The sequence below is a fragment of the Atractosteus spatula genome, chromosome 4 (genome assembly GCF_055471065.1).
Source record: "Atractosteus spatula isolate fAtrSpa1 chromosome 4, fAtrSpa1.hap1, whole genome shotgun sequence".
Lineage (NCBI taxonomy): Eukaryota > Metazoa > Chordata > Actinopteri > Semionotiformes > Lepisosteidae > Atractosteus > Atractosteus spatula.
Window position 1 is genome coordinate 72,551,803 of NC_142709.1, and position 23,059 is coordinate 72,574,861.

General features: G+C 52.0%; 2 protein-coding genes across 8 annotated transcripts in view; one reads left to right on the top strand and one right to left on the bottom strand.

Annotated features, from left to right (window-relative positions):
• The window catches only part of LOC148837193 (guanine nucleotide-binding protein subunit beta-4), a 36,654-nt gene extending 30,272 nt beyond the window's left edge, over positions 1-6,382 (top strand). For all 7 annotated transcript variants that reach the window (XM_088913582.1, XM_088913586.1, XM_088913583.1 and 4 more), the window contains one exon: positions 613-6,382. In XM_088913582.1, the coding sequence (XP_088769708.1) occupies positions 613-719 (107 nt within the window). In that variant the 3' untranslated portion in view covers positions 720-6,382. The remainder of the gene's footprint in view (positions 1-612) is intronic.
• A 238-nt stretch (positions 6,383-6,620) lies between these two features.
• Positions 6,621-20,412, bottom strand: mfn1b (mitofusin 1b). Its single transcript, XM_088912970.1, has 18 exons — positions 20,219-20,412; positions 18,031-18,154; positions 17,717-17,852; positions 17,453-17,615; positions 16,654-16,778; positions 16,096-16,204; positions 15,036-15,143; positions 13,640-13,793; positions 13,250-13,317; positions 11,911-12,032; positions 11,239-11,365; positions 10,845-10,949; positions 10,346-10,448; positions 9,603-9,829; positions 9,163-9,318; positions 8,743-8,939; positions 8,187-8,321; positions 6,621-7,611 (listed from the first exon to the last, which is right to left on the bottom strand). The coding sequence occupies exons 2-18, from the start codon at positions 18,143-18,145 to the stop codon at positions 7,542-7,544; spliced, it is 2,220 nt and encodes a 739-aa protein (XP_088769096.1). The 5' UTR covers positions 18,146-18,154; positions 20,219-20,412; the 3' UTR covers positions 6,621-7,541.
• Positions 20,413-23,059: the final 2,647 nt, after the last annotated feature.

The following is a 23,059-nucleotide window of genomic DNA, read 5'->3' on the forward strand; positions in this document are numbered from 1 at the left end:
GGGCTGAAGGGAGAGCGGGCGGGGCGAGGGGCACTGGGGCGGGGCTGAAGGGAGAGCGGGCAGGGCGAGGGGCACTGGGGCGGGGGTTTGTGGTAGGGGGCGGGTCTTTGCAGGGGGTTTCACTGTCCATCAGTTGAGGCTTTGATGCAGTTTGCTGGCTCAGCACTGCAGTAGAACACCAGATGGACAGGAAGCAGAATACAGCCCTGATCACGTCGGGGTAGGAACTGCTGGCATATCAAGGTCCTTAATTTACCGGGCCATAAAGGTCCAGTACCAGGGCAGGGCGAGATCCTCGCATCAATCCCCCACTCCTGCTCCTCTCTTGCACACCTGGCTGTTCTTGTGTACAAGATGGAGGCGTGCACGTCTCCCCGTGCCGTTTCCAAAACGCACTGCGCGGCCCCACCGTGTCGCCAGAGAGGTCTGAACGAGGGCTCGGCAGAGCGCCCTCCCCCCGCCACCGGGTCCCCTCTGAGCTCCGGGTTCGGCCGCCTGCCGCCCCGGGGGCTTCGGGTTTGTGCGGCCGCGCCCCACGGTGGCTGGGACCGGAGGCTGTTGGGGTTGAAGGAACAACGGGACCCTCTGACCCTCTCCGTCTTGCCCCCCCAGGTGTCCTCGCCGGCCACGACAACCGAGTGAGCTGTTTAGGGGTCACGGACGACGGCATGGCTGTAGCCACGGGCTCATGGGACAGTTTCCTCCGAATCTGGAACTAACTGGCGGGCGCGGCTGGTGGGGGGGGTGAACCACATGGCCCCCCTGCAAGGCGGGGGGAGGGGGGGGTCACTGCTGCAGCCCGCGGCTGTGCGAGAGTAACATTCTTTCTACCTTTCCAGGTGAAGTTTTTTCTATTCACTTACTACACAAGGCTTGCAGTACATAGTCCAGGCAGAGGAGGACATGAGAAATTAACCCTGGCCGTCCACTGACATCTGGCAGGGGCTAGCATGTTACCATGGTGACCAAGAAGCTAGGAGCCAGTCATTGTTATATAAATATATATATGTATTTTTTTTATATATAGTTCTTTTGTTTATTGCCCACTCCCTAAATGTTTGATTTATTTTTTCTGCTTTGCTCAGTGTTTTTTTTTGTACATATCAAAATGTACACCTGATAGTAGCCAATCACAACGTGCTCGTCGGTGATTTTTTTAATATATATATATACGCATATATATATAAAACATCCATTGTCCTTTTATAGATTTAATTCAGTATTTTCAGTAAGAGGTTAGCCCTCTTTTTTTTTTAGTTGCCTGGTTGTCTGAAACTGATGACCAGTGGTCAATGAATTCAATACTGATCAGTAACCCCTAACAGAATATTAAGAAAGAGACAATGACCTTTCACCTGCTTCACCTGCAGATGGTAATTGTATGTCCTGGACAAAGCATTTGGCTGGATTTTGAGGAGACGGGGCAATTTAATGTGTATGTTTGTATTGTAGTATCACACCATGTACATTAAGTTAAAAATGCTAGTGGTGTGTCTTGCAATAATGAATGGACTGCTCTGTCTTTGTAGTCCAGGCCCACTTGCACAGCGAATGTCACAGAGGTCTGGTCCCCTTCTCCCGCTGAGAAGAGAGGAATACCGACGTAGAGACCTTCCCCTTACGGTCTGAAGGATTCGATGGGGGCTGGTCCAGACTGACCGTCCCTGGGGGTGCGGGCAGCCGGTAGGTCGCGATTCCCGCTCCTCCAACAGGGGGCGCTTGAGGGCGGCGCCCTCCTGTCCTCGTCGGTCCTCGGGTGCTCCACTTACAGCAGCACTGTTAAACAGAGTCCCCCCCGTCCCCCAGGAATGTCCACGTCACCGGTACAGAGCCACTGGGGAGACGGCCCATCCTGTTGACCGTGGAGAGGGCTTGAGGTGGGCCAGACTCCTGGCCCCCAGCCTCTGCTTTAGGACCTCACTCTCGCTTCTTTCCCCCGGGCGCTGCTCCTGGCTCACCCCTCGCCGAAACGCTCCCCCCCACCCCCCGTTACCGCCGTGTGCGCTGGCTCGGTGAAGGCGAGAGACCGGCGCGGCGCAGGTGGGCCGGGAAGCACGTTCGGGCTTGTGGCGATGAGGAGCGGAGGTGCAGGACCTGCGCGTAGCGCATCAGAACCCTCCCGCGGCCCGTTTCAGAACACGGCTTGCACAGCTCTGCCGAGGTAAACGGAGGGACTCGATGAGGAAGCAGTCCGCGTTTTCGAAGCGTGAGCCGGCGAAGTCAGTATCGATTGTCTTATGGCCAAGCGCAGGGGCTGGGGGGGCGGCTGCCGCACAGTGTCAGTCGCGCTGATGCGCTTGTCCGGCCACCCGTGTTTCCCCGGGTCCCACGGCCCCACTCCTGCCCTCCTGCAGCACCCCCTCATCTCCGGACCTCCGTACCGGCCACCCCCGACCGAGGACCCCCGTCGCGCGATTGCCGTTTTCGAACCGTGGCCTGAGCAGTCGGGTTTGTTTCAGCCGCCAGCCCCCCGGCGTCGCCCGGCGGGGGGGCTCGTTGGGGCTCGTGCCCGTCATGCGCCGCACCACACCATCGCCTCCGGGCGAGACGTATTCGCGTGCAGCGCCAGGCCCAGGACGGGCCGGGACCCAAGTCGCCAGGCAAAAGAAAGGCGAGCAGAGGGGTGGCTTTCTCCCGCTCGGAGCGGCGCGTCCTGTCGCGGGCGGAGCAGCTCCTCCTCCTCCTCCTTTCCTTTTCTGTAGAGCTACTGCAGCGCGATGAAGAGCCGGGTTGCTTTCTGCACTTAGGACGAACACGGTTATTGTATTTATTGTTTATGAAGAAATCCTTTTTACAGTCGGGTAGTATAATTAGTTGCGGTTTTGTGTTTTTAGCCAACAGTTCCCAAATTATTTTTTACTCTCCGGAAAAAAAAAATCTGCATAGATTGACGATAGAATGTGGCTTTTCCAGAAAGAGATGCTTTTAGGTAAACGTGATGTAAGATGTGTTGCGGTTCAGTGTTGAAAAGATCCTTACCGTACTGTGTGGTCAACCTGCCTTTTTTTTTTTCCAAGGCTACGCTTTGTGCCAAAATTATACCCTCATTGAACACTGAAGTGGAATTACATAACAGCTGCTTTGTGCCACTTATTTAAGGTCTGTTTGTATTAATGTTTTTGCTTACAAGACTGAACAGAAAGACCAGTGCCCTAATGCTGATCCAGTATAAAAGTTTCTTGAATGTGTTAAATACTTGGAAGTTAAATTCATGAGTTGCCTAAAATGATAAAGGCATCTAACAAGAATGCCCAGCTGGGCCCCAGCACGGCTCTTTGCTTAAGATGCAGTGGTGAATATCCAGTTCAGTTCAATAGAAATAACTTTCATGGGTAATTCTGCCTTTAAACCTACTACAGAACCATGCTCAATCTTACTAATAGCTCATGTAGAGCTGTGGGCTTGCTGGAGGTTTTTCTTTGAATCACATTAGAGGATGGCCTTAAAAACTGAAAGCAACATTTGTTCTTCTCAAACTCCTTGCCTCGTGTAGGGTTCGGGTTAGAGCTCCAGGAGCTGGGTTCTCCCCGATCAAAGCGGAGCCTTTCTGACTCACCCCCGGGACGCCCTGGGGTGTGTCTAGTGTTGTGCGATGTTGGATACTGCAGTGTTCTGTTAAATAATGCAACAGTATTAAAGTTCTAACAATGATAAAAGGGTATCAATCACATTACATATGCGTGTACAATACACAGCTTTTTGTTAGAAATGGGACAAAGGCACATGAAGATCAAGCTTACTTTTTAGGTTTTTTATAATCTGACCTGTTTATGTAGCTGTGGTGAAGGCGTTCTGGGAGCGTGTGTAAATGATGAAAGAAAAGCAACATTACTTGCCCAGCGGCAGGGCTGGGCCCACTGCGGGCTTACCCTTGCTTTAGAGTGCAGACGGTGTGCTGCAGGCCCTCCCCCTGGGCGCTGGGGAAATGACACGGGGGTGAGGTTGGTACCCCACATCCCTGATGCATTTGAAATGGAAGACGAGCCCCCCCTCCGGTGTCATTCATGCCAACCCCAAGGTTGCCTCAAAAAGAATATGAAACAAAATTAGTCATTCATGCAATTGCGTATTTCAAGGTTTCACTTTAGTCCTGTTAAGTCCTGCCTCCTACTGCTCAAATTCTATACCATTTCATGTGGTTCACACGCCTCCTGCTGCCCTTTCAGTTCCCCTTTCCCGCTTGTACGTACCTGGGCCAGGCAGCTGACGTCTTCCCGTTGGCATAGTGCGCTCGGAGTTGCGTGTTGATGATGATGATGATGATTGGGGGGGGTGTTAAAAAATACTTGCTTCAGCCTCCTCCTGTGCTCCCTTAACCCCTCCCTGTTCCCTCCGCGAGCATCACTCAGTCGTGTCCAAGACTGGCACTCGGAGAGAAATGGCCGAAGCCTGCGGTGAAGGGCGAGCAGACTGCGAGGCCCCTTGGTGGCCGACGATGTGCAGATTTGGCCATCGTTGCCACCAACTTGACTGAATACAAGGGGGCCCTTCTGGTTCTTTCAGAAACAGTTTAGACACCCGGGAGCCTTATTCAACTGGTCCCGCCCTAGTTAAAGATCAAACGCTATCTCTGCCACCACACAAAACAGAGCCCCTTTCAGCCTGAAGCGAGAGATGGCATTTCTGCCTCTTTTTTACTTTCTCCACCTTGTTGATGGTCATCGATTTAACCAACTTTTGGTACAGCTGGGCGATGAACAATACTTAAGTGCAAAAAAAATAAAACCATCACTGACCACTTTATAATGCATCTGCTGTGAGGAAGCTAATGATGGGGCTTGTTCAGGCAGTATGGAGCAGCCTGATGTGCAAAGGGTTTGATTTTATCAAGGCAGGAGGCTGGCACTGGGAGACTCATGCAGAACCAGGGGCTCCTGGTCCTACTGTGGCCGCTTTTCAAGAACTGCTCCCTCTCCAGCTGCTCTTGTCAAAACCTGACCTGCTCTTCAACCCTCTACAATAACGCCCAGGAGTGCGGCCAGTTCAATAATCCCTCCCCCCCCGCCCCCCACCGCTGCAAAGCAAACCGTTGCCACCTCTGTCGTGTGTATGAAGTTTTGCAGTTGGGGATTCTAGCTTCCCATGGGAGGTGGGGGTAAAAATGGCCCAAATCCCATTTTATGAGTGAGAGGTGGGGCACAGCAGTAGTGCTGAAGCAAGACCTGAATCCAGACCCCTGAGGTCGAGACCATGAGGGGAGTCCGGGGGTTTGATTGACTGAGTGATTCATGGACAATAGAGCCTTCTCGTCCTCTCTGGACCTTCACGTTATTTTTCACACACGTCTGGGGTCTCCCATGTTCCGGGCGGAGTGGGGTTTCGTAGAGGGAGGGGTGGGGTCAGTTTTAATCCCCATGGAACAGGCCGCCTCCCTCGGTGAAAGCAGATCCCAAGGGAGGGAAAGTATTGGTCTGACCCGTTAATTAAATAACTGCATTAAATGTATAAATACATTTTCATTATTTTTCCAGTGGGCTACCCCCTTTTTTTTTTTTACCTTGGTTCCTGGTGTAAAATTGGTAGGGCCCTGGTCAGTGGGGCACACCCCTGTCCTGAGAGGTTAGTCCCTGTCTGCGAGGTTTACTCCAACCCCTGACTCCGCCCCTATCTGAGACTAGTCCCCCCCAACATCAACCCCCCCCCAGGCCCGCCCCTGACCCCGCCCCTATCTGAGGGAGCTAACCCCCCCCCTGTGGTCCAGGAAGTCTTGTCACAGCAGCAGGGCAGGAAGGGCTCAGATGCTCCAGGGCTTCAGCTAGCAGACTCACCCCCCCCCCTCCTCGCTGTGGTTGATGGACAGAGGCCTGTTGGCCTCAAGCAGCCCTGACATACGCGGTCGTGCTTTATGGGCTAGAGGGGACAGCACAGAGCCAAGGTGCCGACTGTCGAAGCTTGGCTGTCCATTGCTCGAGTTGTGTGTCATCACCACAACATTAACACTGTTTTAGTAACAATGCACTGCCTTTTGGCTCTTGTATGTACTCCCAACAAAGTCTTATTTTTTATTTTTCAATGTTTTTTTTGAGCCAGTCAGAACCAGGGACTTGGTGCCACCATTTTCTCTTACAGTGCTCTTGTGTGAAATAATTATAATCACCTGCTACCAGATAACTTTTTTTTTCCACAACAGATTTTTTTTCTTTGTATTTGTACAGTGGCTCGGTGATACTGATATGTTGCCATGACTTGATATTGTAACCAATAAAAAAAAAAAGAAAAAGCTTTTAACCAAGGCTGTTGTGTTCAGTGTGTTCACTATGTTAAGAGATTGTAAGTTTATACTCTTCAGTGCAAATTTGTAGCAACAGAGCTTTTATAAGATTGTGACTGATAGGCACACGTGTAAGAAATCCACCTGCAAATAAACCACTAAAAAACAAAAGTGCTTTGTGTGGTACATCCTTGCTTCTCGGAGAAGGCCGAGTCTCTTACTGTGATTCACATATAGTGATGGGAAGTCTGTAATTCTGAAGCCTTTTTCAATTACAACTTTAAAATGTTTTTTGGCAGCTACATCTTAACTTATCCTGCACTACTTCTTGCTGTAAAGGCCAAAGGGACAAAAGAAAACGGCCACTTCTGGCTCATCGACCAATAATTCCCAGCACCACACAAAAATGCGCTTTTAACAATTTGATACTTTAATTAAATTTCTGTCATATAAATAAAAAGAGGTAACTACAGTGGCTCTTCAAACCGAAAAAAGCAATAATAGATGGGACTTTTACAAAGAAGAAAAAGTGTTTTTTTTAACAGTATTACCCAGCTCATGCTTGTACAAACCATTACCAAAAAATATAAAATACAATTGTGGTAATCAAACAGTTCTATACAAACCTCATGTTTCTCAAAAACGGACTTTCACAACAGTGAATATGGCAAAGATTGAGCAAACCTTGGGGTTAACCTTGAAGGTTATGGCCCCTCAAAAGCCCGATCGAGTTATTTCACATATTCTGCTCAAGGTTACAGCACTACAGGGTAGAGCCATGATCTGCAGAAGCAGAAACGGTCTTTAAATCACTGCTCAGGTCTTGTGGACACCAGCTGGAAGACGAGCCAGAGCACAGCTCCATGTGTTGTAGTAACAGACATGCCAGACCAATGACCAGTGCAGGACTGGAAATGTCCATCTGTTTCAAATCAGACTTTGACAACAATGATCTTCAAAAGTGAATATACCTGTAAAACGGCTCAAACAGGGATTGAACTCTGGTAATTTAGCTTGTTGTAGAGTATTAAAGCTCTTCTCTAAAGCACCACATTATACCTGAAAAATTATTCAGACCTGTGTGATTCAGGTGTGTTTCGTTTAGGTACTTGTTTCAACCTTAGGTTTATTAAGGATCCTAGAGGGGAGATAAAAGTAGAAAGGTACAAAAACATCTGAAGGGCTTATTGAGAAAGGGTGGGTGATCCTTTTTTGTGAACTCTTGGTACAGACTTCTCTGATGAAAAATAAAATCTGCTATAAAAAGAGATCTCCTTCCTGCGACGGTGCGCAGAGCCTGCGGGTCCTCTGGCCTGGGGTGGGGAGACTGTTACTGCTCAGGCTGTAAATACTGCGTGGTGAAATTCTGCAGCTCTGTCTCCAGTCTTGTTGCCTTGTGCCTAAAAGAAAAGCACAGCATCCAAGAAGTGGGTTGACAATAACCTGATACAGAAAGCTAGCCAAGAGCCCTGCGTTGGTGGCATTTGGGTATAAGATGAAAGTTGCAACAGAGTGATGCAGACCTGTGGTCCTCACCTGTACAGTATTGTCTCAGGCTGGCTGGGAGGCAAGCCAGCCTACTAACCAGAACTATCGGCAGACAGTGTTCACGGCTTTATTACAGTAGAAACATCCCTGAAAACCATGGAGCTACGTACAGCGACAGCGACATTTGCAGCAACTGCTTTTGTATTTTGGAACATAGCCTGATGAGCAGCACAAGCTTTCATGTCATGTAAAACTGCACATATCATGGGACGTGGCTACACCTTCAACAGCAGAGCGATGTGGTGTGAGAAAAGCAGCAGAATAACTGTAATAAAATTGCCAGAGGGATGCATGGGTGTGTACAAGGCAAGACAGGCGAGAACTGGATGCCTGAGACAGGTCGAGGTCAAGTGTCCAACACAAGGATCTTTAAACCGCTCTTTCAGGTCTCCCGGAAAGGTCTGTCCGTAAAGACGGCGACGCTCACCTCAAGGTCTTGGACCGGCTCTGGACTGCTGCCAGCCGCTCGATCTTGTTGGTGAGCCTGCTGATCTCGCCCTCCAGCTCCTTCTGCGTGAGGTCCACCTGCTGGCACAGCCGCGCAAAGGTAGAAGCCATCTCCCTGCGGCGCCGAGGGAAACGGATGTGAAGACCTGACCGCTGCCCGCGGCCCCTTGCCCACACCCGCACGCCCCCCGTACCCTCGCTGCCCGCGGCCCCTTGCCCACACCCGCACGCCCCCCGCACCCTCGCTGCCTGTGGCCCCCGAAGAGCTGAACAGCTATGAAGGTATGAAGACCTTTACCTCATCACGGACCCTGGTGTTCGCTGGTCAGTACAGGTCAATGTCGTAGGAACCTTTAAATTGGAGCTGCTCGAACTACGTCCCACCCAGTCTGCTACCTCACATACCTTTTTAAAACTGTCGCCATTGATCCGAGAAATGAATAAGCATCGGACGGACAACACGCAGGCGGTCACACCGAGCGCCGGCAAGAGGGTCACGCGGGGGCGGTCACCGCAGGGCGGCTAGCCGGACTTACTGCTGGACCTGCTGGCTGCAGCTGGCGCTGGTGAAGCTGACGATCAACTGCAGCCTCTCGGTGGAGTAGTCCACGAACTGCCGCTTCAGGGCCCTCTCCTGCGCGCGGGTCGTCCACGTCAGCCGCTCGTACAGGTACAGCAGCCCGTACAGCCCGGCCGACAGCGCGATCAGCCTCCAGCCCACCGTCCGCCACACCTGCCCGGCGGAAGAGCAGGACCCATCAGCCCCTCCTGCCCTTTCTGCCACCAGCCCTCACAGACTGCCGCCGGCCTGGCTGCCAGCTCTACCTGTAGTTAGTTTTGTATCAAAGGCAGCACCTGAGGCCAGGCATGGAGAACACCCGTCCTTACCCGGGAGAACTCCCTCCTTGCTTGCCCTTTCTGAACTTGAACTGGAGGCCAGACAGGCGGACACTCACCACTCCGCCGGCGATGAGGACGCTCATGGACGTCCGCGAGGTGAGCGAGGCCAAGCCGGCGGCCATGGACAGCACCAGCTCGTCCTGAGACGGGGCGCCCTGGGCCCCAGGCAGAGCCCCCACTGCCGGCGGAGTCGTCGCCAGAGGCTGGGGAATCTGGGAAGAGGAAGGACGGACGATGAGGAAAGCCCTCCCAGCTGCCAGGAGCGCACAAGCTCAAGCTAGCTTAGACCCAGGGGTGTTCGTGGCCCCTCGTGTTTGTGCTTGTGAGACGCTCCTTTTAACCGGGCAGGGTAGGGATATCAACACCGCAGGGGTGCTCCTTTGGGGTTTTGTATTTACTTTTTAACTTCATGATGAAAGCAGGGGAGTCTCACGGCTGGGGAGAGGGGTTGAACCCTGAACCCGCGCGAGGTCTCCGAGCGGCACGCCGCTCCTACCTGGAAGCTTCTGTCCACCAGCGTCAGGGCCCTTTTGGCGTTGGCGGGGCCCAGGAAGCGGGTGACCAGGGCCGCCCAGCCCAGGGAGAAGCGGAACTCGATGTCCTCCTGGAAGTCGGAGCAGAGGCTGCCGCAGCTCAGGTCATAGCTGAGGTCGAACTTCCTGCAGGGGACCAGCATGTGAAGCCGGTCCTGAGCAGCAGGGGGCAGCAGAGGCTGCAGGCTCTCTGAGAGGAGGAGGAGGAGGACAAGCAGTCAGGACTCAGGACTTCAGCCCAGGTAGAGAAGGTAGGGATGCACGTTCCTATCGGTCTGGACATCTGTTCAGCTATCCGGCACACAAGCTGCTTTTCCCATTTATCCAGCTTCTTATCAGTCTAGCTACACATCAATTAATCCTTATACAGAGTGTGCATTTTATGGTCAAACCGTTGATGAAAAAGAAGTTTAATTTTGACAAAACCTCATGATACTAAGGACTTCGTAAACTGCAAAACACAGGGATGACTACAATTACAGCTCCTATACCTTGGGGCTTCCCTGCGTTAACTGGAAAAACAAACTCCCCGTCTCTCTTACTTCACTCTTCCAGGGCCAGAGTGTACCCCAAAGGCCCAACTTTTATTTTAAAACGCGTCTACTCCTCATAAAAACCTGGCTGTGATTTTTTTCTGTGTTGGCAAATGAAAGACGCAGTGGTACTGCTTCGTGGGCAGAATTCACCCCCTCCCGCATGTTCTCACCGATCATCTGCTGCTGGGCCGAGTGCACAGACGCGTTGACGGCGCTGGAGCAGCGAAAGGCCAAGTTCTTCCCCATTCCTTCCTCCACGTGTTTCAGAAGTTCCTTCAAAGACAGGTGAGGGGCATGAGAGTCACCGCACGCGAGTACAGGTGCAGGCATTGAAGCTCCAGGTAGAGATTAACACACAGGACCTGACTGATAACGAGCTCAACCGCAAACGAGCAGCAGGGGTGGAGTTGAGTTCTGCTAGCGAAAGGTCACAAGTGCCGAAGGCCACCTGGATCAGGAAATCTGACACTGGCAGGTCTTCGCCAATACCATGGAGCAATCAATCGTTCTTTCGTTTACAAAAGCATCCCTTGACTGCCTACAGTTTGATCCTGCGAGTTCGAGCCGAGGAACTGAAGAGTCAGCTGATCTCGGCGAGGCCCCACGAGTTTCCCCTCTCTTCCTCAACACGACCAGGACGGGCCTGCTCTCCACCGGCGGTACACTTACAGATTTGTACATTTTTAAAACTTGCGCAGAGGGATGAAAATCAGAGTGGAACTCATCCACCAGCACCGACAGACGGCAAATCTCTTCCGCCATTGCGCTGGAAACCTGAAAAGGTAAAAAACTGAGGTCAAGATCGTCTACAGCAGAGATTCTGATGGTTCCTGTCTGGGGAGCCTCTGTTCCAGGAGTCAGTCTCAATCCTTACTCCCGACTTAAACTTGGCAGAATATATTTAGGATAACGTCCAGCCCAGCCAGCGTGGTTATCAGCTTGTTACATATGAGGGCACCTCGACAGCCTGAGAACCGCAGACCCGCACCCCCTATTGGCTCCAGCTGTGCTGCTTCTTTTGGGACATGAACTGAGGGAGGGCACGAGCTCAGTTTCTTCTTACCTTGGCCTCCACTTCTTCCGTCACAGACTTGATCTTCTTCTTGATGTCCTCGGTCAGCAGGTTCAGCTGATTGCGGACAAACTCCAGTCGGTCCACCTGGTCGTCCTTCTCTTCCAGCGAACGGACTCTTGGGGCGAGGGGACAGCGGAGGAGAGCCGTTAGACACTTGGTCAGCCAGGTGTCACTTCACCACAAAGACTGGTCTGTATTATTTGGATTCAGGCTGTAGAAGTGCTGATGCCATTCTGGAGATGTGCCCAAAGGCTTTCTGCAGAAGTCATCTGGGCAACAAGACCCACAGCAGCAAACACATGCTTCACCACCTGCTGCCTGACTGCATAAAATGCTAACAGTGGAAACAGGGTCGCCATTAAATACTGGTGTGACTCCAAGAGAGGGACATTAACGCTCATCTCAAGCCCTTGGAGATCAGCCGTGACAAACAGCTTTTGGGAGTTAAAAATAGTTTCTGTGAAGGCTGATCGAAAGGCAGAGGCTGGTGAATTCGAGCTGGTCCTCCTGTTGTTGCTGCTGCCTACAGAAGGCAGCAGTGCAGACTCAGAGCAGCTGAAACAAAGGGTTTCGCGGTTGAAATCGGGCAGCTTTGAGAAGGGGAGGAGAACAAGCCCTCAGGTGCCCTGGGACGCGGGAGAGGAAGTGGTAGGCGCTCACCTCTTCTCTGCTGAGGTGATATTGATGGCGTCCATGATGCCCTTCACGGTCTCAGTGATCTGCCTGGCCCTGATCGTGTGCTGCTCAAACTTTGTCTTCACTGCTGACTGCGAGATACACTCCTGCGAGGCCACGACACATTACTGTGATGACAGAGCGGCACAGCGCGGCCGCGCTCGGAGAGTGGGGAGAACATACCGAGCTGCTGCTGGCAACGCAAACGGAAACCAACTCAAAACCAACGCAACACCAACTCAAGGCCACCGACTCCGCAAACCTGCAGCAGCAGACCAGTACCTTCCCCCAGGAGCCACTCCCTCAATTCTCACAGTAATGTGCTTCTTCCAGAATGAAGAAACTCAAAATCACAAAAACCCAAAAGTCACAAAAAGAAACATGACAATAACTGAAACTCCTATAACCATGCAGATAACCAAACACAGCTGAACATCTAGATGGCGATACTGAGGATGTTCCAAGAGGAACTAATCCACTGTGACATTGGAAAATTAAATAAATCGCATTTAATACATCACATCCCAAGGGAAATTAAAAGAAAATAACAACCAGAAAGCAGAAAAACAGAAAGAAAAAGGAAAAATGAAGGCAAGAACAGAGGAGAGAGGGGTCTTCAGAGCCTCGCCGAAGTAAATCTAGACTTCAGCAATGAGGACACAGCTCGATGGTTGTGCACAGAGCAGTGAGGGCCGCTGGGAGGGCAGGGCTCGAGCACAGGAGTACCGTGCGAGACCAGAACTGTCAGCTCTTCTGCGGTGAGCTCTACAGCTCCGCAAGCGAACAGTGGAGCAGGTTAGTGTCAAGACGGTTTGCTACTGTTTCCTCAGAGGGGCAGTTTTCAACTTCATTATGCCGATAGCTCATTTCAAATAACAAAACCCAAAAATTAATAGGACATAATATTTGTCTCAACTTTTTCAGCAACCTTAATTTTTAAAAAAAGTGTATAATACCTACCCCAGATAAATTCTGAACTGGCGTGCAATACTTTTGTGTGTTATTGACTAAAGTGCTTGATTTTAAAGGTTAGCAATCTAGATCAGTTCCCTCTGGAAGTATACCGTTTGAATTCTGGTCCTCATTTCCCGTTTATTTGCTGAGCTCTGAAGTAAAACTTAGCATTTCCTAAGAGAGAGGAAAGAGAGGCAGTAGCTCCCGGTCTGTTGTGAAAGCACCTGCTGTGTGTGCATTCAGCACTTGTACTGCAGAGGAGAGGAGAGCAAGACCAGTGAGTCAGCAGCCCTACAGAGGGACAGAATCACAGAGGGAAGAAGAAAAGCCAGGAGGAGCAGGACAAGCCTCTCTCAGCCTCTGCACTTGCCTCAAACGTTCTCTCAAAATTCTGGAACTCCTTCAGTCTCTCCTGGAACCCTTCAGCTAAAGCACCACCTGTCGCAGAAAGTGAAATTAGTCCTGACATAGTTAAGCAGCAGGTCTTGATCTGACTTTACACAAGCAAAAAGAACAAAAAATGGAACAAAAAGTTTAACACCCAGCTAAATGGATTCTGCGTTATTGTCCAAGCTGACGTTACACCGAAGTCGACTTTTACAGTGACATAACGCACTCCAGCTCTGTGCACAAGCAGTGCAGGGAGAACCAACTGACACATACGTATAGTGACAGAATGGTGCCCGTCTTCTTCAGCCTGCACGTCTGTCTTGTCTGCCCACTCCCGAAAGTGCCTGCAGGTCGCGGCGTGCGTGCTTACCCCCCTCCGGCATGCCCTGAGCTCGATGCATCCTGGCGTTCAGCGCCTCTTTCGCCGACACGAAGAAGATTCGACTGGGGGCCTGCTCTCGCTCCACCACCTTGAGCTCCTCCACCAGGAAGCTGACACAGCGGTCCATGTGCTGCCTCCTCACCTGCCGGGTCAACCACCGCCTCGTGACTCCCCAGCGCAGCCCAACAGACCCCCAGCCTCGTGACTCCCCATCGCAGCCCAACAGACCCCCAGCCTCGTGACTCCCCAGCGCAGCCCAACAGACCCCCAGCCTCGTGACTCCCCATTGCAGCCCAACAGACCCCCAGCCTCGTGACTCCCCAGCCCAGCCCAACAGAACCCCAGCCTCGTGACTCCCCAGCGCAGCCCAACAGACTCCCAGCCTCGTGACTCCCCAGCGCAGCCCAACAGACCCCCAGCCTCGTGACTCCCCATCGCAGCCCAACAGACCCCCAGCCTCGTGACTCCCCAGCCCAGCCCAACAAAACCCCAGCCTTGTGACTCCCCAGCCGAACAGAACCCCAGCCCAGCCCATCAGACCCCCAGCCTCATGACTCCCCAGCGCAGCCCAACAGACCCCCAGCCTCGTGACTCCCCAGCGCAGCCCAACAGAACCCCAGCCTCGTGACTCCCCATCGCAGCCCAACAGACCCCCAGCCTCGTGACTCCCCAGCCCAGCCCAACAGAACCCCAGCCTTGTGACTCCCCAGCCCAACAGAACCCCAGCCCAGCCCAATCAGACCCCCAGCCTCATGACTCCCCAGCGCAGCCCAACAGACCCCCAGCCTCGTGACTCCCCATCGCAGCCCAACAGACCCCCAGCCTCGTGACTCCCCAGCCCAGCCCAACAGACCCCCAGCCTCGTGACTCCCCAGCCCAGCCCAACAGAACCCCAGCCTCGTGACTCCCTAGCCCAGCCCAACAGACCCCCAGCCTCGTGACTCCCCAGCCCAGCCCAACAGAACCCCAGCCTCGTGACTCCCTAGCCCAGCCCAACAGACCCCCAGCCTCGTGACTCCCCAGCCCAACAGACCCCCAGCCTCGTGACTCCCCAGCCCAGCCCAACAGAACCCCAGCCTCGTGACTCCCCAGCCCAACAGACCCCCAGCCTCGTGACTCCCTAGCCCAGCCCAACAGACCCCCAGCCTCGTGACTCCCCAGCCCAGCCCAACAGAACCCCAGCCTCGTGACTCCCCGGCCCATCAGAACCCAAGTCTCTGCTAGTGCCGACTGAACAAGGTCAGCAGCAAGGTGCTGCACTGCTGCGCCACCAGAGCCAGGAGAAGGCCCAGGACGGCTCGCCTATCAAACACGATCCAGGCAACAAGCTGGCCTGCGGCCTCGAGCTCTGCTCACGTCCCCCCTATACTCGGGATCTACTCACATCCTCCATGTATTCGGGCTCGGCGGCCGACGCGTCCCACCGGTTGTTCAGGATGAAGATATTGGGCTTGGAAAGACGCTCATTCACCTTGTGGAAAAAGTGCTTTTCCTTGGAGTGAAAAGGAAACAAGAAGCGCTCAGACTTCCAGGTGCACTCCAGGCCTTTATAGATTCTGGCCCTCATCACAGGCTTAACGTGGGGGCCCTACGCCCCTTTGAGTGACTTCACACTGGGGTGTCCATTGTGGCGTCCACTGCCTATGGACAAAGACAGGCCACATCACAAGGCTCTTGCCATACTGCTGCCCATCATGGGGCATGTGGAGATCACCACCAGGGCAGTAGCCTCTCTGCCACTGGGACCCAGGCTGTACACACTTCAGACTGCACTGCACTGAGGGTGCAAAGTCTTTGTGATACAGTTTTGAACAGGCCATCAATTCTTCGATGTTCACACACACACACACACACACACACACACACACACTGTTCTCTGTACACCTTTAAATATAATGGCCTGAAAACCCTTCAAGGTCAGAAAAAAAACGAACTGTAAGAATGTCAATAATCCTCATGTCTGTGTCCATGCATTGAACATATCATATTCTCCTTCAGCAGCTGCAGGAGGGACTATTTAGAGAACAGCTTACTGTAAATACTAGGCCAGAGTAGCCGACCTCTGAAAGCACTGGCATGGATGACCTGTCTGACATTGTGTGCTCTGGAGTGCCTCAGATAGTTCAGCAGAGATAAACAGAGATGTCACTCTGTAGCGTGTACAAATGCTGTATGTCTCTGTTCCAGTAGTTATTTGCTAACTCTGGGTGTAAAATGTACGACTCTAACACAGGCATTTCTTGTTTGACAAAGAAACATTGCACAACCGTCATTAGCCTTTCAACAAGTGGTATGGCAAACATGAACCACTCTTCAAAGTGCTAGCCAGGGGGGATTCAAAAACAGACCCCTCAGAATCGCAGGCAAATACAGGAAGTAATGAATAAAAAACAGTTTAGCACTCCTGTGAACAAAGCAGATGGACAGGCCGTGTGCACACTTACGGTGTTCATCAGCGTAGACTCAGAGTTGGCCACCAAGACAAACACATCCGCGTCCAGACAGAACTTGTCGATCCAGGTGTCCAGCTCAGTTGTCACATCAGTCCCTGGACTGGGAGAGTGAGACCAGTTTCACAAATTACTACTCATCCCGTGTTTAATCTGGATTGCAGGGGTCAAAGTCCGTCTCCAAGCCTTGGGAAACTGGACAAGACACCCCCCGCCCTGTAAAATGTCTGGACTCCAGGTCTGATGTTTATCCACCACAAAGTTTTGGCAACACTGAGTTTTGCTGACATAACACTTAAGGACGCATAGCAAACTCAGCATTGCTCTTTAAAAACAGTTGGTGAAATTAAATGAAAGTTAAATGTTTTAAAGCACCCTTGCTTGTTCTTCTAAGCACACCAGCTGAACAGGAATGACAGGCCAGGAGAGGCCTGGGCTCATTCTGCTCTCGGCACACGTGGTCAAGCTCAGGCGCTCGGCAAACACACTCGAGAGGGGAAGCGGGAGTCTTGTCTGACGCGAGTGGCCCCGGCCTCGGACCGGACGCTATACCTGTCCACCAGCACCAGGTCGTCCCTCAGAAGGGCACACTTCGCCTTGGGCCAGAAGACCTTCACCAGGCAGCCGCAGTCCAGGCTCTTGTCCATGTGCAGGGCGTGGGCGAGCTGGTTCACGGTCTGCTGGCAACAGGAAGGGAGCAGGGAGCGGGGGGCAGACAAAGGGATGCTGAACACTTTTTTTTTTAAATCCTGTTACTTAAGTTCATATAAAGCACTCACAGGAGTGAACAGAACACAGACAGGCCTCAGTTACATCCATCGTGATTTCGGTACAAAATAAAGTCACTCCAGGCATCAACGGTGCCAGATGAAGCCAACCAACATCAGGTGGCGACGTACCCTGCCCTGACAGACAGCCTCTAATCCCCCATTTATATCCCCCTTCGGGCTCAAAGCACCTCTCCCACCGCGCAAAGGACTGCACCGGAGTGCCGGGCAGAGCCACACTGCTTGCACCGGATACCAGAGTGATATCAACCCTCCTCAAGCTCTTAAGCCAGGCAGGGCCTTGCCGAGCTTCTAAACTCTTGCGGAGCAGCGCACCACGACGCCCGTGCCCAGTTCCCCTGGGGGGGAAACCGTGTGGCAGCAGGGGGTGGAGGGGGGGTGGGGAGACCCAATACCACTATGCACAGGACGGCGCCGCCTTCCAAAAGCTGGCAGGCTCCCGCGAGGCCCCGGCTGATACCGACGTGCTTTTCCGAGGGTACAGGGGCAGCAGGGCTGGGAACCCCCGTCAACGCCAGCTCCCAGACACACGGGCTGCGCTCCGGCCCGGGAGACCGCCGCACCTTGACGCTCTGCTCCTCCTCCGAGCCCTCGGTCTTGAGGTAGGCCTTGTCCCCGTCCGTGCCCTCCACGCTGAGGAAGCAGTTGGTGGTGTGGCCGATGCCGCTGGGCAGCACTCGGTCGCGCAGCATGGCGTTGATCACCGTGCTCTTCCCGTTGCTGGTTCTGGGAAAGGAAACGAAGCCGCGGGGGGTCAGGCGGGCGCCGGCGGGCTCTGCACGCGGCGGGGGGAGGCACGCGGAGGAACGGCGGCGCCGCGCCGGTACCTGCCGAAGAAGGCCACCTTCATGTGCCTCCGGGCCAGGACCTCGCTGATCACGGCGATCTTCTCGGTGTCCGCCTGGATCCGCGCCCTCTGCTCCGCCGTGGCGATCTGCTCCAGCTCCTTGGTCCGGCAGGTTTCTGGCAGGAGCAGACCAAACAGCTTCAGGCTCGTCCTCTCCTCTCCCGCATTCCCGCCCAGCCCACTCCACTCCACTCCACTCGAGTGCCCAGCGATTGGTTTAGCGCCGGGACGGACGCAAACTCCAGCACCTGCAGCACAGCCAAGATCCTGACTCCTGCGGTCCTCTTCCCTTACCTTCCAGGAATGCCGCCCCTTCGTTGACATAATCCAGCAGCTGCTGGAAGATGGAGCTGATCTTCCTCTTCGCCAGCACAAAGTGCTTCAGGGGGGACTGGTCTCCTTGCTCCATGCTGTTGTCCTGAAAAGCAGCCAGTTCGACACTACGTGAGGGACTGTGGACATTACAGCTGTGTCCCACACTAACAGGCAAACAGACTAAGTCTCTCTAGTCGGAAGGGAGTGTCCCACACTGACAGGCTGGAGGAACTGAGTCTCTTTGGTCTGAAGGGAGTGTCCCACACCGACAGGAACTGAACCTTTTTGATCTTGAACAGAGAAGACTATCAAGCGACCTGATTCAAGTATTTAAAATCACTAACCAAGACAAGCCCGTGGATTTCTTTCAGGATAACCATGGAAACACAAATCAGAGGATACAGGTGGACGACGCACCAAAGTGTGTCTAAAACTGAGAACAGGAGGTCCTTATTTACCCAAGGGGGTGAGAGAGTCTGCAACAAGCTTACAGATTGGATAATGTTTCTCACTTTTCAAAAAAATTCTAAGAGGCCATTAACTTTTTTTCTATTTGGCGGAATGATTTGGGACTCCACAAGCACAAAGAGTCAGAGAATTGCACATAATTGTACATTAATTAATTGTGCAAAAAACATGTACTGCACTGCTACAGCAGGAACAGACCCATGAGAAAACTAGAGAATTCTGTGCCATACAGAGATCTGGACAGGAAATGTTTAGCTCTGGTTTGTAGGTGACCTCGTGACAGTTGGTTATCTCCTAGGATGCATAAGTAAGGTCACACACACACACCCTGTGAGAGTGTGTAAACACAGAAGAGCCCTGGGAAATACACTCTTTACAGCCACACCCATCTTACACACCACTTGAGCAGACTGCTGGGGAAAAGGTTTTAGTTTAGTTTCTGTGTAGTATATCTTTCCAAGTCTGTCTCTCAAACTTACAGAAGGTTATACTACTAAAGCAAATAAAGTTAATAATCTTGGGGTTCAATAATATTGTGCATCCTTCCCAAGTACCAGAAGAGCACAGAAATAGCACCCCTGACCTGACCGAGTGACGACTGCACTGCAAAGGGAACAGCTGGCTAATCCTCATCTATTTTAGTACCTTGTTTCTGTTTACACTTTACTTCACAAGCAGGAAAATCACAAACTAGATATTATAAAACAGAAAAGGAGCGTTTTCAATCGTCAGTTTTAGATGTCCCTAGTACGTAGTAAGAAAAAACTGAAAAAAATTACCTTGCTTATTTTTAATACTGTAGCAATCATAGTCTCTGAGTCCTTAAAAGTCATCATGAATAACATTTAAAGAAAATGTATTATACAGCTATTTTTAAAGCATAGCTTGTGGTTATCAGACACTTTAAAGCAAAAAAGTGTCAGTTTGAAGTGTTGAAACTGGTGCTATCACACAAGTCTTCTAGTATGACGTAGGCGATATACGTAACGACAGCGCTTCACCTGTCCTACGTCACACTGGACTTGGAAAAATTGCAGAAATTGCTCGGTTCAGACTCGACGATATAATTATCCCGATAGTTAAAGAATTTCAGAACCAAATGATTATGCAGACTTGGGGAAAAATAGACAACTCGCGGGAAAACCTGGCTGTGCAAAGCAAGGCTTAATTTTTCAGAATATCCCTCATTCCTTCACGTACCGCTAATTAATGACCCGGGAAGTATCCCAGACTAATTTATTCCCCTTTCCTGACTTTCCTGAATTCTCTCCCTGTCTCGACTGGGGCCGGACGCCTTGGTCAGACACAAGCTTCATAAACAGGAGATTAACAAGAAGGGCACAGAGGCCTGTGTTTTGTTTAGTTGCCTTACCTTGGAACCGCTCCGGTATTATCAGTACTGGAACTTTAAAACCACCCAGTTGAAGATTCAAAACTGAAACAAGACCGCACGCACGCACGAAACGAAACCGCAGTCCTGTTAACAAAACTGCCTGGAAGCAATAAAAACCCACACCGGGCTACGGGATCTTCAAGTGGTGACAGTCAGCCAGTTTAATGCACCTAAACACGCGACTCTCAACACACCGCTCATGACCCTCCTCGCCATGAAACTGCCACCGGATCTGTGCGCAGTGTCTCCTCACATTCTCATCACTGTTCGGAACTGCAGAAAACCGCAATGTAGCTCCTGCTATACCTGACAGAGCTGAGATTCCGCCTCCCTTCGTCTATCCTGGTCTCCGGGCCTCCTCACAGGCAGCTGCGGCTGCTCATACTCCGCGGCCAGTGCGGTGTTGTCGAGCTGGACAGGTCGCTCCGCTCCGCTGCTCGGTCAGAACTCGGCCCGGCTGGGGAGGCGTGACTGCGGGGCCGACCTCACGGGCGCACCGCGTAAACCGTCCGGCGTGGAAACAAGAGCGCACCGCGTTAACCGTCCGGGGGGGAAACAAGAGCTCACCGCGTAAACCGGTGGTTTGACAAGAGCGCAAAGCACCAGAGGCATGGCCCCCCCCCCCCCCCCCCCCCCCTGGCGGGCGCAGCGTGTCACTGCTTCTTCTAGCGACCCCGCCGGCGCTCAGAAGCGCTGCAGTGTTCAGCTCAGTTCAGTTTATTTGTCATATGCACAAGTGCAACGAGATGCTTACGTTTAACTGCCATTTAAAGTCAACGTTATTACCCTGCCCTTGGGCGCCGAAATTCACCTCGACAGAGGGGTTAGTGAGCCCAAAATATTGTGAACCACCATTCGTCGCTTTGAAAACAATCTTTCCAAAGACCGGAATCGGTTTTGAACCAATAAATTGAGTTGCACGGGTGGGCCCGTATCTCCACAGAGCGCTTTTTCAGAGTGATATTGCAGTAAACAAGAAAATATCAGTATTTGCTCACCGATCCTTGACCTGCCCATCCGCGCAAGACTCTGATATTACAACGTAAACACAGGTTAAAGTCATACTACATTAATACAACCTACAGAACGGTGTCTCACTGGCTGGCGCTGCCCTCAGCCCTTGGGTCCTCTGTGTGAATCCAGTCTTCTGTGTGGAGTTTGCATGTTCTTTCCCTGTTCGTTTGGGTCTTCTCCTCTCTTTCTTGTACAGCGGTGTCCCTAAATGGTCCCTGTGTGAGCGCTGTAGTGGACTGGGCTCAGTCCAGGAGGGTGTACTCCTGCCCTGGTCCGTCTGGTTCTGAGCAAGAGCGCTCATGTCACAGATCGCTGTCAGGCGGGAACAGCCAGCATCTTGAGAAAAGGAAGGGAGAAGTTATTCACAGTTCATCACTCCTTCTTCGTGACGTTCTTCACAATCGTGTTTCACTGTTTGAAAAGGTGCTCGTGTGGCCTCAAGCGGAACAATAAGGCACTGTCCGGAGAAAACCCTCCTGCAGGCATGCACCTTTTGTACAGCTGTGCGTCGCTTAAAATGGACTCTGCTACGAAGAGCGGTGCTCGGAGCAAAATCTCGGCTGTTCTCCGTGTGTGCCGATCACTGCAGGTTCTGCAATGGAAGATGTGTCGCGGGTCTCTCACCGGACTGACTCTCCCCGGTCCCTTCCCCAGCTCCGCTCTTCAGAGGAGTCTGGCCACAGCGCCCAGCTGGGCGGGATACCAACCGGTTCTTTGCTCTACAGTCCCGAGGTCCAGGGCACGGTCTCGCCCAGGTGCATGGAAATGTTTCACCCAATAGCATGTTGCAGTTCAAACGATATCGGCTGTCCCACATCTGGCAGATGAAAACGGAGAGGATGGGTTTGCCGGGGGGGAAAATAGATGTTTCCTCTATGTCTTTTCAAGTCTTCCCAGGTGGATGACACCACTTTATTAACATAACATCACTTTATTAGCCCTGTACAATTTCTTGCATTAGGAACGACCGCGTATACAGAATGCCGGGGTGTTATCCAAGGTTAAGCTGTTCGATCTGCCCCCGAAATAACACATCTGTAAAAGAACGAGGAAGAAAATCACTGCGTTTTGTTCTCAGCGGCCTTGGGGCAGATGCGAGTCGATGTTTTTTTATATCAGAGCCTGCCTGTCAGAGATGTGTTAGTTTAAAACCGTGGGAAGCTACAGCTTATACACAGAGAACAAGTTTTACACTCTAAAATATTAGGGACATGTTAATGCTTCTTCAATAACCCAGGTGGCTTTTTCCATCTTTATACATGAGCAGGCGGTGATACCCATCTGGGGACACACAGCAGTCCGATTCTGCAGCACACAGCTTTTACATCACTCCTGCCTACGGCAGCAAAAACTGATATATCTTCGTAAAATCTGCATGTACAGCAAAGGTCTGTGTGCCCTTCTGTTATTTTGATATCCTTTTTTCCCCCTGCGAGCAGCACCTGCACAAACACATTTCATGCATTATTAAACAGAGGGATATTGTCAGGGTGAAAGTTGGATTTGAAACTTCAGTCTGCTGTAGACCTGACGGTTTGGGAGATCGAAGCCCGGGAAATGGGAGAAACAGCGCTAGGTTCGCTGGAACCTTGAAAAAGCCGAGAGAGATCGCCCGGGCTGAAGTCCTCCACAGCAGCGCCGATGACACTGCTCATGTAAGTCGCTTTGTCATATCATGAAGCACTCAGTGGCAAGATCGAAGGCACTTACTCTAGGCAGCTGACAACAGCTGATCCGAAAGGATCTTAAAATCTGTAATGGCATGCATCAGTTCTCTTTCAACTGCAGCGGAAGACGTTGCGTTGCGCTTCGCGTGTGCCGGTGAATTAAAAACCCTCGACAGTTACAGTACGTTCGCTGGTTTTGCCTCTCCTGCGCTCTCTGCGAGCAGTCAGAGAGATTTGAGCGCCAGGGGAAGGTGGTGATGTGTCTTGACCAGCTTCAACATCTTGACATGAAGAATCTCAGCGTGACAAACAGATCATTAGGCGGCTGCTGAAAGGAATGAAGTTCGTGGTTGGGTATGAAGTGAAAGGACAGGATAGAAAGAGCGTTATTGCCTGTGATCTGAGTTAATAGGTACATTAGACCCTGTTGCTGTTTAAGCCCATAAACCCTCTAACTGTCGGACAA